The sequence below is a fragment of the Mauremys reevesii genome, linkage group 22 (genome assembly GCF_016161935.1).
Source record: "Mauremys reevesii isolate NIE-2019 linkage group 22, ASM1616193v1, whole genome shotgun sequence".
Classification (NCBI taxonomy): Eukaryota; Metazoa; Chordata; order Testudines; family Geoemydidae; genus Mauremys; species Mauremys reevesii.
This window is the reverse complement of record NC_052644.1, coordinates 6318557-6331711: the sequence shown is the minus strand read 5'-3', so window position 1 is coordinate 6331711 and position 13155 is coordinate 6318557. Positions and strand designations below refer to the sequence as shown.

At 66.2% G+C, this 13155-nt stretch overlaps 2 protein-coding genes across 2 annotated transcripts; both read right to left on the bottom strand.

Annotated features, from left to right (window-relative positions):
* Nucleotides 1-3381: 3381 nt before the first annotated feature.
* On the bottom strand, nt 3382-5190 carry OPA3 (outer mitochondrial membrane lipid metabolism regulator OPA3). Its single transcript, XM_039510721.1, has 2 exons — nt 4971-5190; nt 3382-3941 (listed from the first exon to the last, which is right to left on the bottom strand). The coding sequence occupies exons 1-2, from the start codon at nt 5110-5112 to the stop codon at nt 3613-3615; spliced, it is 471 nt and encodes a 156-aa protein (XP_039366655.1). The 5' UTR covers nt 5113-5190; the 3' UTR covers nt 3382-3612.
* A 6503-nt stretch (nt 5191-11693) lies between these two features.
* GPR4 (G protein-coupled receptor 4) lies at nt 11694-12936 on the bottom strand. Its single transcript, XM_039510792.1, has one exon. The coding sequence runs from the start codon at nt 12789-12791 to the stop codon at nt 11694-11696; it is 1098 nt and encodes a 365-aa protein (XP_039366726.1). The 5' UTR covers nt 12792-12936.
* Nucleotides 12937-13155: the final 219 nt, after the last annotated feature.

Below are 13155 nucleotides of genomic sequence, written 5' to 3'. Positions count from 1 at the left end.
GGGGTCACAGCAGGGCCACTAGGGTCTACTCAGTTTGTGCCTTGGGGGGGGGGGGGCCTGTATCAACCTCTCCCTGCCAGTCTGTACCCAGGGCCCTGGGGGGCAGAGAGGCTGCTGGAGCCCAGCATCACTGCCTGAGCCACACCCCAATTATCCCCCACCGAGTGCTGCCCCAGCCCTGTCAGCCAGTGCCAGGCCTGGGCCCCCCATATACCCCTCCGTGTCCTCTGCCCGCTGTACCCATCCCCCCGGACTGGCAGCAGGGCCAGGCTGGGCTCCTGTGGCCGCCCAGAGCCCTCCTGTGCCAGGTGCCTGCCCCAGAGCGGAGAGAGGAGGGGGACGGGGGGGTGTGTGTGTGATGCACCTGGGGGCTGCTGCTGCCTCCAGCCAGGCTGGGGGGTGTGTGGGGGGGCACAAAGGCTGGGACTATAATAAATTCCAGGTGCTCTGGGGAAACAGATCTGGGCAAACCTCCCGTCGTCAGGGGGATGGGGGGCGGAGAGGAAGCCGTGGGGAGGGGGGCAGCCCCAGGAGGTTACAGGGTAACAGCCATAGGGGGATCCCCGCTCTGCCCGGAACCACCCCCAGCACCAACTGGGGCAGGTGGCATGGGGAGGGGTGCACAACAGCCCAGTTGTGGCCTTGGCAAAGCCCTGGGGAAGGGTCCTGCCCCCCTCCCCCAGCACCTCCCCCCCTCCCCAGACAGGGGAAGCCAGGTGCCTTGTCACCAAGTGGCCTTCTCATTAAACACTAGGAAGGGCTGAACTGGGGCCGGGGGAGGGGGGGAGTGGGCTGGCCTGGCTCCAGGTGGGGGGGTTGGGATGTAGGCCCCCCCCCCCCTTCCTGGGGCTTTGCCAGGGACACAACTCCCTTGTGGGAGTTCCCCCTGAGCCAGAGGCCTGGCCCAACTTGGGGGGTGGGGGAATCCATCTCCCGCTGGGGAGGGGGCGCAGGGCCCTTACTGGGGTCCATTGCCGGGCAAATTGCAGCTGTGATGCCATTTTGGTAGCTGCCCTCACCAGGTGCCAGCCAGCAGAGACCAGCAGCCCAGCCCAGCCCCCTGCCAACCTCGCCCTGCTCAGGCCTGTCCGCCCCACTGCTAACCTGGCCTGGGCCAGGCCTGCCCCAGCGCACCCCTGCCAACCTGCCCTGCTTGGCCCCAGCGCACCCCTGCCCTCTGCCAACCTGTCCCTGCTCAGCTCCAGCCAGGCAGGCTCCAGCCCACTCCCGCCAACCTCTCCCTGATCGTCCCCACCCTGCCCTCTGCCAACCCGTCCCATCTTGGCCAGGCCTGCCCTACCTCTGCCAACCTGTCCCTGCTTAACCCTGGCCTGGCCCACACCCAGCCACCTGAACTCTGCCCCCTGGCTAGGCCTGCCCCAGCCAGCACCCGCTCCCCACACACACTTGTGGGGCAGGGCAGCCCAGGGGCAGTAGTTGCACATTGGCACCTCGTGTGCGTGGATTTCCCAGGTTGGGGGAGTGTGTGGGGCGGGCAAGCAGGGGGTGGGGAGCAGGCGGCTGCTCCCTAGGGCTTTTCTCCAGCAGGGCAGCTGCCGACGGGCCTGTTTCTCCAGGCCCAGCCATGCCGGGGCTGCGGTGTCTGGCAAAAAGTTACCCTAAATCTGCCTGCCCCAGCCCTGCTCCCTGTGGCTGAGGGCCAGCAGGGCTGATGTGTGGGGTGGGTCCCTGGGCAGGGCGCACCCATGGCCTGAACCCCCACCCCCAACTAACTGCTCAGAAACCAGCCCCAGGCCCCTGAATCAACTGGAACCAGGACCGGCACCACCCCTGCCCCCAATGCTCCACCCCACACAGCCCATCAGGCAGGACCCTTCTTGCTCAACACCCTGTGAGCATGTGCCCCCCCCTCCCCCAATGGGGCTGCATGGCCAGCAACTGCCTCCCGGACGGGATCAGCCCCAGGGCCCGGCACACCAGCAGCACCAGGAGGCTCTTGCTAAGGTCCAGAGGGGTGGAGCTGCCAGGACACCTGGGTTCTGGTCCCAGGGCTAGGGCCCCGCACTGCCCAAGCCCGTGGCACCATCCAGGGCCAGCGCGGGACTGCCCAGCACCCCACCCCCTTCGCCCCAGAACCAGGCCACCCCTGTCCCCCCAGAGCCAGGCCTCCTCAGCGCCCCACTCCCACAGCGCCCCTTCCCCTCCTCCCCCAGAGCCAGGCCTCCCCAGCGTCCCTACCCCCCGCCCTCCCAGAGCCAGGCCTCCCCAGCATCCCTCCCCATCCTCCCCCAGAGCCAGGCCTCCCCAGCATCCCTCCCCCCCACCCTCCCAGAACCAGGCCTCCCCTGCACCCCACTCCCACAGCGCCCCTCCCCCAGAACCAGGCCTCCCTTGCACCCCACTCCTACAGCGCCCCTCCCCATCCTCCCCAGAGCCAGGCCTCCCCAGCGCCCCTCCCCATCCTCCCCCAGAACCAGGCCTCCCAGTGCCCCTACCCCCACCCTCCCAGAACCAGGCCTCCCAGCGCCCCTCTCCCTGGCTCCTCCCCCTCAGGGCAGAGCCAAGCTACCAGGCTGGGTCAGTGCAGGGGGCTGAACTGCTGAGCCAGGGGGAAGGATGCATTAACCCAGCCCCTGCTGCCTCCAGCCTGCCTGGTCCCCACCCCCACCTCCCCTGGGGTAAATCCAGCCGGGTTGGTGGCTGACCCTACAGCCTATTCCCCAGGGCTCACCCCTCTCCAGGCAGAAAGGTGACAGTTGTCCAGGACGGCCCCTGCCCCTGCTAGACCCAGCCGCAGGGCCCGGCCATGTGGGTCCCGTTGGGTTGGAGGAGCTGGGGACCCCTGGGCCTGTATGGAAGTGAGGGGGACACAGAGACCTCCAACCCCCTGCCCTGCTGCATTAATCAGCTTTGCCCTTGCAGCCTGGCCCAGAGGCTCCCGCTAGGAATCACTCTGGCCAGGCTGCCCCACGGACCCTGCCCCATGGAGTGCCCCCTCGGCTGGGCGCCAGCCACTGCCAGGACACTTGGCCCCTGCAGGAAGAGTGAGACGGAGGCAGCACCACCACAAGCCAGTGCAGGAAGGGGAAGCAGCAGCACAGCCAGCCCAGACCCTGGCCCAAAGGCTGGGATCCCCGAGGGGGGCAGGGCCCGTGGTCAGTGGGGCAAGCCCCAAGGAGCACTTGGGAAGAGCAGGGGAAGTGACACTGAAGATCAGTAACGCCCCGGAAGGGAGGTGGATCTGGCTGGGCTCCCCACTGCTGGATGCCAGGACAGGTGCTAGGGAAGGGGCCAATACCAGACCCCAGGGAAGGAAGAGCTGGGACCAGCTCCACTTTCTAGGGGAGCCCTGGGTGCAAACGAGCCACCTGTGGCTCCGCCCCTTTCCCCAAGCCCCGCCCCAATCATGGCTCCACCTCCTCAGCAGCAGGTGGGTTTTAATGGATGAATATTTACACTGTAGAAAACTCAGACTCCGCGGGAGCCGAGGGGGGTCGCGAGCCTGGACCCCCGAGCCCACACGGGGGCGCGTCTCAGTCGCTTGGCCCAGCGCAGGCTCCTCCCGGCCCCAGCCAGCTCCGCACGCCAGCACCGGGGGGCAGGGCCCAGGCGCGCCAGGCTCCTCCTTGGCAACCCGCCCCGGGGGGGCCCCTATTTCTTGGCACTGGTGGAGATGTCCAGCAGCTGGCGGTTCACCTCACGCAGCTGCGCGTCCAGGGTCTCCACGGCCAGGCCCAGCTCGGCCACCTGCTCCTGCAGGCCCAGCAGGGTGCTGCTCTGCTCCTCCTCCTTCCGCCTGGTGTTGGAGGCCTGGCGCGTGTACTCCAGGAAGATGCACAGGCCGCCCACGCCGAAGACGATGGCTTCGCCCAGCAGCTCCGCGCCCAGCTCCGCCGCCGCCTCCTCGTTCAGGGGCTTGATGGTGGCGCCGGGGAAGCCCATGATCCGCATCTTGGTTCGCATCTCCACCCAGTGGTACACTGCAGGGGGGAGGGGCATGATGGGGCACTGCCAGCCCAGCCCTGAGCTCCCCCCAGCTCTGCCGGTGCCCCTCACTCCCAACCCGCAGCCCCCTGCTAGCCCAGCCCTGAGCTCCCCCCAGCTCTGCCGGTGCCCCTCACTCCCGACCCGCAGCCCCTGCTAGCCCAGCCCTGGGCAACCCCCCCAGCTCTGCCGGTGCCCCTCACGCCCAACCCCGCAGCCCCCTGCCAGCCCAGCCCTGGGCTCCCCCCCAGCTCTGCCGGTGCCCCTCACTCCCGACCCGCAGCCCCCTGCCAGCCCAGCCCAGGGCAACCCCCCCAGCTCTGCCGGTGCCCCTCACTCCCGACCCACAGCCCCCTGCTAGCCCATCCCCGGGCCCCCCCCCCAGCACAGCCGGTGCCCCGCACTACCGACCCGCAGCCCCTGCCAGCCCAGCCCTGGGCAACCCCAGCTCTGCCGGTGCCCCTCACTCCCGACCCACAGCCCCCTGCTAGCCCAGCCCAGGGCAACCCCCCCAGCTCTGCCGGTGCCCCTCACTCCCGACCCGCAGCCCCCTGCTAGCCCAGCCCTGGGCTCCCCCCCAGCTCTGCCGGTGCCCCTCACTCCCGACCCGCAGCCCCCTGCTAGCCCAGCCCCGGGCTCCCGCCCCTGCCCAATCAGGGAGACGGGGGGGGGGGGGGACGTCTGGGGTCACTTCGTGGCTTTGGCTTATGGGAGCCTGTTCAATGTCAGCCGTGGGTCCGCCCATGGGCTCCGCCTATTGGCCCTCTGGCCCCACGCCCCGCCCCCACCCTCCAACCATTGGTTCAAGTGACCCCTGTTCCGCTCCGCGCTCCCATTGCCCTGCTAGGCTCTTTGCCCCGCCTCCGCAATTGTCCCATTGGCCTGCTTGGACCCAGCTCCGCCCCCATACCACCTCCATTGGCCCCCCAATCGCTCTGTCCCGCCCCCGCATGCGTCCCATTGGCTCGCTGTGCCCGCAGCCCCGCCCCATTGGCTCAGCGCCCCGCGCGCGGCCCATCACTCACGCTGCGCCGGCGGCCCGCAGACGTAGGCCCGGAAAAAGGGGCTGGCGCGAGCCCCCGCCTTGATGCGCGCGGCCAGGGGCCGACTCAGCTGCCGTACGCCCAGGTACAGGAGCTTCGCGATGGGGAACGCGCCGGCCACCATCCTCCCTCCCGGCGGCCCCGCGCCGCGCCGCCGTGACGCTAGCACGCAAACCCCGCCCCGTCGCGTCCTGCGCGGCTGAAGGGGCGGGGCGCATAATATGCAAACGATGCTCATGAATATGCGAGTTGCGCGTCGTGCGTCCGCAGCGGACGTGGAATCAATATGCAAATTAAAAGGCTGGTATGCAAATGAGTCATGAATATGCAATAGTTGAGTATGCATATCAGACTTGCTGCGCCCGAGCGTAGGCAAATCCCTGACCGAGTATGTAAAGTAGCTCATGGATATGCAAATTGCAGCGCGGGCCGCCTCCCCACGTGTCTCCTGCCCCACTTCTCGCCCCCCGACGAGCGGAGCTGGGTTCCGTCCATAGCGCGGGTCGGGGCGGGGCGGCTTGTCAGAGCCTGGGGGCGGGGGCTCGGCAGGGGCACGGGGGGCTCGGCAGGGGGCGTCCCCCCGGCAGTCAGGGCCGGGCGCTGTGGGGGGCTCGGCAGAGGCGTTCCCCGGCAGTCAGGGCCGGGCGCTGTGGGGGGCTCGGCAGGGGGCACCCCCCAGCAGTCCGGGCCGGGCGCTGCGGCCTGTCAGGGGGCACGGGGGCCTCGTCAGGGGCTCGTCAGGGGCACGGGGGCTCGGCAGGCGCAATGGGGTCTGTGTCTCCTGACTGCCCCCCTGGTGGGTGGGGAGGATTTGGGGGGCACTGCGGGGGGTTTCCCTATGGCTGGCGAAGGAGGATGGGGGGAGACCCATGGGCCATGGCTGGGGTCTCTTCCCCCGGTGAGCTGCAACGGGCCCCAGGGCGACAAAAGGAAAAGGAGGGGCCCTGGTGGGTTCTTCCTCTTAAGCCCCTGCCCAAAACTGACCACTCCCCCCCCCGCCAAGTCCTGACTCCCCCTCACACCCCCACTTGTGGGCCCCCTCCTGGCCCAAGTCGTGCCCCAGCCTCCCTGGGGCGTGCTGCTCCCATCCCCCATCCCCATCGCAGGGTCCTCTGCTGCCCCGGCCTGCTGGGGCTGATCAGAACTGAGCTGGACCCTCCCCCACACTGAGCCCCCAGCACAGGACGGGGGGGGGGGGCTTGGCTAGCCATGGGGCTGAGCCGTGTGCAGCTCCGCACAGTCTCGCCCCAGGATCCCCGCCAGAGGGGGCTGGCGAGCCCCCGCAGCTGCTCACCCCCTGCCCGGGGACACGAGTTCGTGTGAGGACAAGGGCCCAGCCAGACCAGGTGGCTCCTAGCCGGGGGCTGCTCAGAGCCCCATGCAGGCGACTCTCTGCCGGCCCCATGTCACCAGGGCCGTGTGAACAGCGGAGGGGCTGCCAGCTGGGGAGAGCTGCAGGGCTGGGCGGAAGCGGGGTTGGAGTGAAGGACAACAGGGCTCCCCGCCCCCAGCCATCGGCCCAGCTCCAGGCTTCCCCTCCCCGGGGATCTCCAAGCACTGAACCAACTCCCCAGCCCCAGTGCGTGAAGGGAAACAGGCAGGGTAAGTGGGAATAGAACCCAGGTGTCCTGGCTCCCAGCCCCCCCTCCCCACCCAGGGCCAGGGATAGAACCCAGGTGTCCTAGCTCCCAGCCCCATCTCCCCCCTTCCTCTAACTACTAGACCCCCCATCCCCTCACCTCGCCTCCCCGGGGTAGAACCCAGCTGTCCTGGCTCCCAGCCCTGTTTCCCCTCCTTGTTCTAACCACTAGACCTCCCTCTGTGAGCCAGGTGTAGAACCCAGGAATCCTGGCTCCCAGCCCCTGCTCTGACCACTAGACCCTACTCCTCTCCTAGAGCCAGGGATAGAACCCAGGTGTTCTAGCTCCCAGCCCCATCCCCCACCCTCCTGCTCTAACCACTAGACCCCCCCTCCTCTCCCCTCGCTGGGATAGAACCCAGGAATCCTGGCTCCGAGCCCCCCCTGCTCTAACCACTAGACCCCCCCCCACCATCCCAGAGCTGAGAATAGAACCCTTGGAGTGGTTGGGGAGCTCAGGCTCCATGGCCCGTTGGCTGCTTGGGCTCTTTGCTGTGGCTGCAGGAAGTGGTCAGGGCCTGTGTGGGGTCCCCTGCCCTCCTGCGTGGGGCGCAGAGCTCTGAGGGGAGCTGCCAGGGCAGGGGGACGATGGGGTCACCATCGCCCCAGACTGGATTTGGGCAGCACCAACAGAAGCGAGAGAGCCGGCAGTGTGTCTGCCATACAAGGCAGTCCGACTGGGGGGGGCTGGGAGCCAGGACTCCTGGGTTCTCTGAGGACGGGGGAGGCTTGGGGAAGCTGGGTGGGTGGTGGGATCAAGTGGAATTAGGCAAGAGAGAAAACTAAATAAACAGGCGACGGGAAAATCTCCCCCTTTGGCTCGGCAGCCCAGAGCCCTGGGCCATGCTAAGACGCTGGGCTGAAGCGGCGCCGAGATCACCAGCGTCCCAGCCACGCTCCCTCCAACCCAGGATCATACAGGGAGAAACCTCTGCTGCAAAAGGGTCATGGGGGGCGGGGGAACTCCCCTCACCAGGCAGCAGGGGGCGCCTCACCCGGCCCGGGGAGCGTGGGAGATTCCTGGGCCTGAGCGCTTCCTGTTTATTCCCGGGAATGTTCCCATTGCGGCGCCCCCTGCCTGGTGACGTGGGGAGCAGCGCCGGGGTCAGGCAGCCGCTGCTTGTGCAGTCACTGACCAGCACCCTCTCACCCTCCCGCCCCGGCGAGTCAGCAGGGGGGCATGGGGGGCACGTTAAACAGTCAGCTTAACGACAAGGAGGATTTATTAAGATTAGACAAAAGAATGGCTTGTTACGCAGTGCTGAGATGCAGCCACCTCTGGGGTGGGGCGTGGGGGCTGTTTATACAGGGGCCCCTTGCCCAGCGCTGAGATGCAGCCACCTCTAGGGAGGAGCAGTGGGGCTGTTTATACAGGGGCTCCGTGCCTGGTGCTGAGATGCAGCTGCCAGCTAGTGCTGGCACCAAGGTGGCACCTTTTTGGGCAGCGTAGGGTTCCCAGCACAGGGTAAGGAAACATTTGGGACACACTTGGGACCAAAGCCCTGGCCCAACCCAGCCATTGCCCCCCACTTGTGTGCAGGACCCTGATTCTTCTGCCCCCCCCCTCCTCCCCACCATCCTGACCTGGCCCCTGTGCATAGCTGGGGCTGGGTGGCTCATGTGGAGTGAACAGCCCATGACAATGGCTGGGTCGCTCTCGATGGCTGAGCCTCCATTCACTGGCGGGGTAGGGAGCAGCCTCATGTGGGGCCCGTCACTGCGCCTCCTGCACCAGCCGGCTCGGCTGGCACCTGGAGCCAGGCACTGGAGCTGGGTGTGGGCAGGGATGACCCTGCCCTGCCCTGCTGGGACTCCAGGATCCCTCTGCCCCCACCAGGGCAGCCCTGTGCTCCTGAGAGACCCTACAATAACAAAACCAATCGCCAGGCCAATGCTCCTGAAAGACCCTACAATAACAACCCAGCAGAGGGCTCTCTCAGGGGAGGGCTGAGCAGGTGTGCTGAGGGAGTGGCCAACACTGGGGCCTGTGGCTCACTCCACTCCGGGGGACATGCGTGGGCACAGCTGCCTCCCCCCCCCCGCCTAGCCCCTCCCACTCCCAAACCCCCTTCCCACCCCAACGCCAGGGATGCTGCCAACTGTGGTGCATTCTGGGAGCTCAGGCCCAGCTCCGCCAAGCTCTTTAGGCTCCCAATTCCCACTGGGCCTCGCTGAGCGGACGCCCCCGGCTGGCGCCCAGAGAGCAGAGTGTGGGACCCACACAACCAGCCCCTCCCCCCCCCCATTCGCCAGACTGCCTCCGAAATCAGGAGAGTCACAAATGGTTCTGTGGGGGGAAGGGGGTTCTTTATTCTCCCTGCGGGGCCTGGGCCCCCCAACCTTTCCCAGCTTTTCTCCCCAGCCGGGGGAGCCGGAAACAGCTTGGTGCCTCGCTGGGCCTTGACGAAAGCGCCCGCCCGGTGCCAGCGCGAGGTTCCCACGTCTGCTGCCAACGCAGGCTTGGCGCTGGCTGGGGCCATGGGGAGACGCCAGCATCAGGCACCGAGAGACTCCTGTGGCAGACCATGGGCTGCATTCTCTCATGTGGGTAGAGAACGGGGGGTGCAGGGAACTAGAGACCCTTCCTCAGCTTTGTCTCAGATTGCCCTCTGGCCATGGGGACTGCAGTAGCACCAACCCCAAATGGGGCCCCATGGGCCGGGCGCTGCCCAGACACAGTGGGAGACGGCCTGGCTCAGGAGAGCTCCCAGGCTGGATGGACACGGGGCAGACTCACAGAAGGGAAGGGACTTGCTGAAGGTCACCCAGCACATTGGGCAGAGTCAGGCATGGAACCCAGGTGTCCTGGATCCCCGGTGCAGCTAGGAGCCCGGTTCAGGTAGGTTGGAGAAGTGCCTGGGTCTGGCCTGGCTCTGCCCAGGGAGATTCTGTGCCCAGTGAATGCCAAGGGATGTAGGGCAGCAAGGGCAGCTGTTCCTGGCCACATGCTGACCATTAGCTGTGGGGTTTTGGTGGCAGTAGTGGGATCCCTGGGGCAGACTGGGGGACCTTAATGACCCACCTTCGCTCCCAGCTCGCCAAACCTGCAGGGGATTCTGGGAGATTTGGGGCTTGTGCCCTTTGCTTTGGTTTCTTTATGTGGGAGGAAGAGTCTGAAAGAGTTCCATTAAAACACTGCTTTGTTCATCCCGCCCCCCACCGGCCAGCACTGCCTGCCCCTGGCACGGCCAGATCTAGCAGCACAATTGCTCCCTTTGGGGCAGGGACTATTCGCTCCAGAAACGTACAGCACCTGGCACGTCTGGGCCCTGATCCCCCCACGGAGGCCCCCTATTCTTCAGTGGTGCCCCTCCAGCCTCCTCCCAGGAAATAAATAACCCTCATTAACCATCAGGTCGGCAGGGTTGCCTGGCACAGGACAGCCCCATCGGCATGGACGGGCAACCTCTGCTACTCATGCTGCAGCCTGCGGCCTTGTCCTGCCATCAGTGCCACTTGGCCTGCACGCCCGCTCGGGATGGGGCTCCCCGCTAACCCACGGCCTGCCGCCTAGGCGCACCTTCAGCCGGCTGCAGTAGTAGGCTCTTTTCTTCTGTGGACCAACCACAGCAGGGGGGCTCATACCCTGCCCCTCACTGAAGAGCCCCCTTGGCAGCAGGGAAGCAGGACCCAGTTCCTGTAACTGAGGACAACGTCCAGCCCCGCCAGGGTAGTCTCTGGGCTCGTCAGCAGCCCTGCCCTACAGCCTGGCCCCGGTGGGGAGTCCGTGCGTCGCTGGGCTCTGCGCCATACCCTTGTTTGGGAGCTCGTCCTGCCGCGCAGCAGCGCCCTCACCTGGCTGTGGCAAAGCTGTGCCGTGGGGATTTGCAGCAGTGTGGGTGTCTGGCCACAGGGGGCGCTGCCTATACCAGCCGGGCGGGCAGCCCCAGCGCCCACCTCCAGAGCAGGTGTAGGAGAAATCGGCTCAGGGTGGGGTGCAGCCGGGCAGGGACACTAGGAAAAGCCACAGCAGAGCCAGGCACTGCCCAGATGCTCCTGCTCTGCACTGCCCCATCCCATCCCAGCCTGGGCAGGGGGGCAGGGGAGGGGCTGAACATGGGATTATTAATGGGCAGGGGCCAGGTGCTTTGCCCTGATATATGGAGGGATGGTGCCTCTCTATCCCTCCCCATCCCCAGTCACCCCCTCCATCCATCCATCCATCCATCCATCCATCCCGTCACAACCTGCATCCCCAGTCACACCCTCCATCCATCCATCCATCCATCCATCCATCCCATCACAACCTCCATCCATCCATCCCCAGTCACACTCTCCGTCCATCCATCCCCATCCCCAGTCACACACTCCATCCATCCATCCCCAGTCGCACCCTCCATCCATCCATCCCCAGTTACACCCTGCATCCATCCATCCCCAGTCACAACCTCCATCCCCTGTCACTCCATCCATCCATCCATCCTGTCACAACCTCCATCCATCCATCCATCCCATCACAACCTCCATCCATTCATCGACACCCTCCATTCATCCATCCATCCATCCCCAGTCACACCCTCCATTCATCCAGCCCCAGTCACACCCTCCATCCATTCAGCGGCTCTGTCCACCCATCCTTCTTCACAGCCTCTGGGTCAATCCAGCCCTATACATACCCCTCCATCCATTGCTCCAGCCCCATCTATATCCCTCCAGCCCCTCCCCACCCCTCCATCCATTGCCATATACACCCATCATCATCCATCCCTATATACACCCCTCTATCAATCTATCAATCCCCATAGTCACCCATCTCCAAACATCTGTATCATCCCTCCACCCCCCACACCTCTCTGTCTGTCTACCCTGACACTCCGCTAGCCAGCCCTGCCCAGGACCTAGCTGTATTTCAGCCATTTCCCCTTTCTTACATGGCTGCAGAACCCAGGTGTCCGGCAGTCCTGGCACAGCCCCCGTCAGGCCAGGCAGCCCCCTCCCACGCCGCCCCCCCCGGGGCCTCACTGGGCATGGCCGTACCACGCTGGGCCCCTGCGTTATCATCATTAAGAACAATACTGTATTTACATCTCGTTTGCATCCCGAGCCGTGGTGCTGACAGGGAGAGCTCATGGGTTGAAAGTCAAGATCTTCATCTGCAGCTCCTCATCGGGTGGGCCCGGGGGGGGCGGGGGCGGGGGCTGGGGGGGCGCGGGGAGCCGGCAGAAGCTGCTCTTCTTGGAGGAGAGCGGGGTGTCCAGGGTGAGCGAGGCAGTGGCCATCTCCTGGGGCTTGGAGCTGGTGAGGAAGCGCAGCAGGGTGGACAGGGCCTTGGCCACGTCGCCGCGGGCCCCCTCGTTGACGAAGCAGTACAGGATGGGGTCGGCCACGCAGTTGAGGCTGGTGAAAGCCAGCGAGCTGTGGTAGGCCACGAAGACCTTCTCCTCGAAGCTGCAGTCGCAAGGCTTGCTGAGGTAGACGGCGCTGCGGGACAGCAGGATGACGTGGTAGGGGGCGAAGCAGAAGAGGAGGATGACGATGAGGCTGAGGGCCAGCCGCTTGATCTTGGCTTTCTCCTGCTGCTCGGTGGAGACGTTGCCACGCACGGCCCGCAGGATGCCCTGGTAGGAGAAGAGCATGAGCACCCAGGGGAAGAGGAAGCCGATGAAGACCCGGTAGAGGTTCATCCAGGCCACCCACTCCTCCATGGGGTACTTCTCGAAGCAGAAGGTGTGGTTGTAGCGGTCGTGGAAGAGCTCGTTGTGGAAGAGCGGGGCCGAGTTGGCCCCGATCTCGATGGCCCAGACCACGACGCTCACGGCCACGGCCGTCTTGATCCGGCGCACCTTGGCGAAGCGCAGCGGGTGGGCCACGGCCAGGTAGCGGTCCACGGAGATGCAGCACAGGAAGGCGATGCTGATGTAGATGTTGGTGTAGAAGACGAAGCCGAAGAGCTTGCAGGACTCCTGCCCGTGGATCCAGTTGTCGTAGTGCAGGAAGTAGTCGATCCACAGGGGCAGGGTGGCGATGTAGAGCAGGTCGGCCACGGACAGGTTGAGCAGGTAGACGCCCAGCTCGTTGTGCTGCCGGACCTGCAGGTAGGCGGCCCACAGGGCCATGCAGTTGGTGGGCAGCCCCATGGTGATGACCATGATGTACAGCGTGGGGGGGAAGAGGTGGTCGATCTTGGACTCCACGTTGCAGCTGACCAGGGTGGTGTTGCACATTCTCAGCGCCAGCGGGTCCCCGGCGTGGAGGGTCCGCTCAGAGCAGGGGCTGCAATTCCCACAGGACCAAGCGGATCGTCCTGCAGGGGCGGCACCGGGGCAGGGGCTCCATAGCCCCAGGCTGGGCCCTGCCGTGGGGCCCCCTCACCCCAGCCCCATCCGCCCTCCCCAGAGAAGCAGCCCTGGGTGCTCACAGGAGGTCTGGCCAGCAGGGGTGTTCCAGGGGGTCAGCGGCGCCTCCTGCCCCCCGGGGGGGGGGGGGGAGTCTGGGACACGGCTCCTGGGAAAGAAGAAGAGAGAGTTAGGGGGGTGCCCCAGCCCCCTGAGCCAGCTCCCCATGGCCCCTCACCCAGCACCCCCTGCC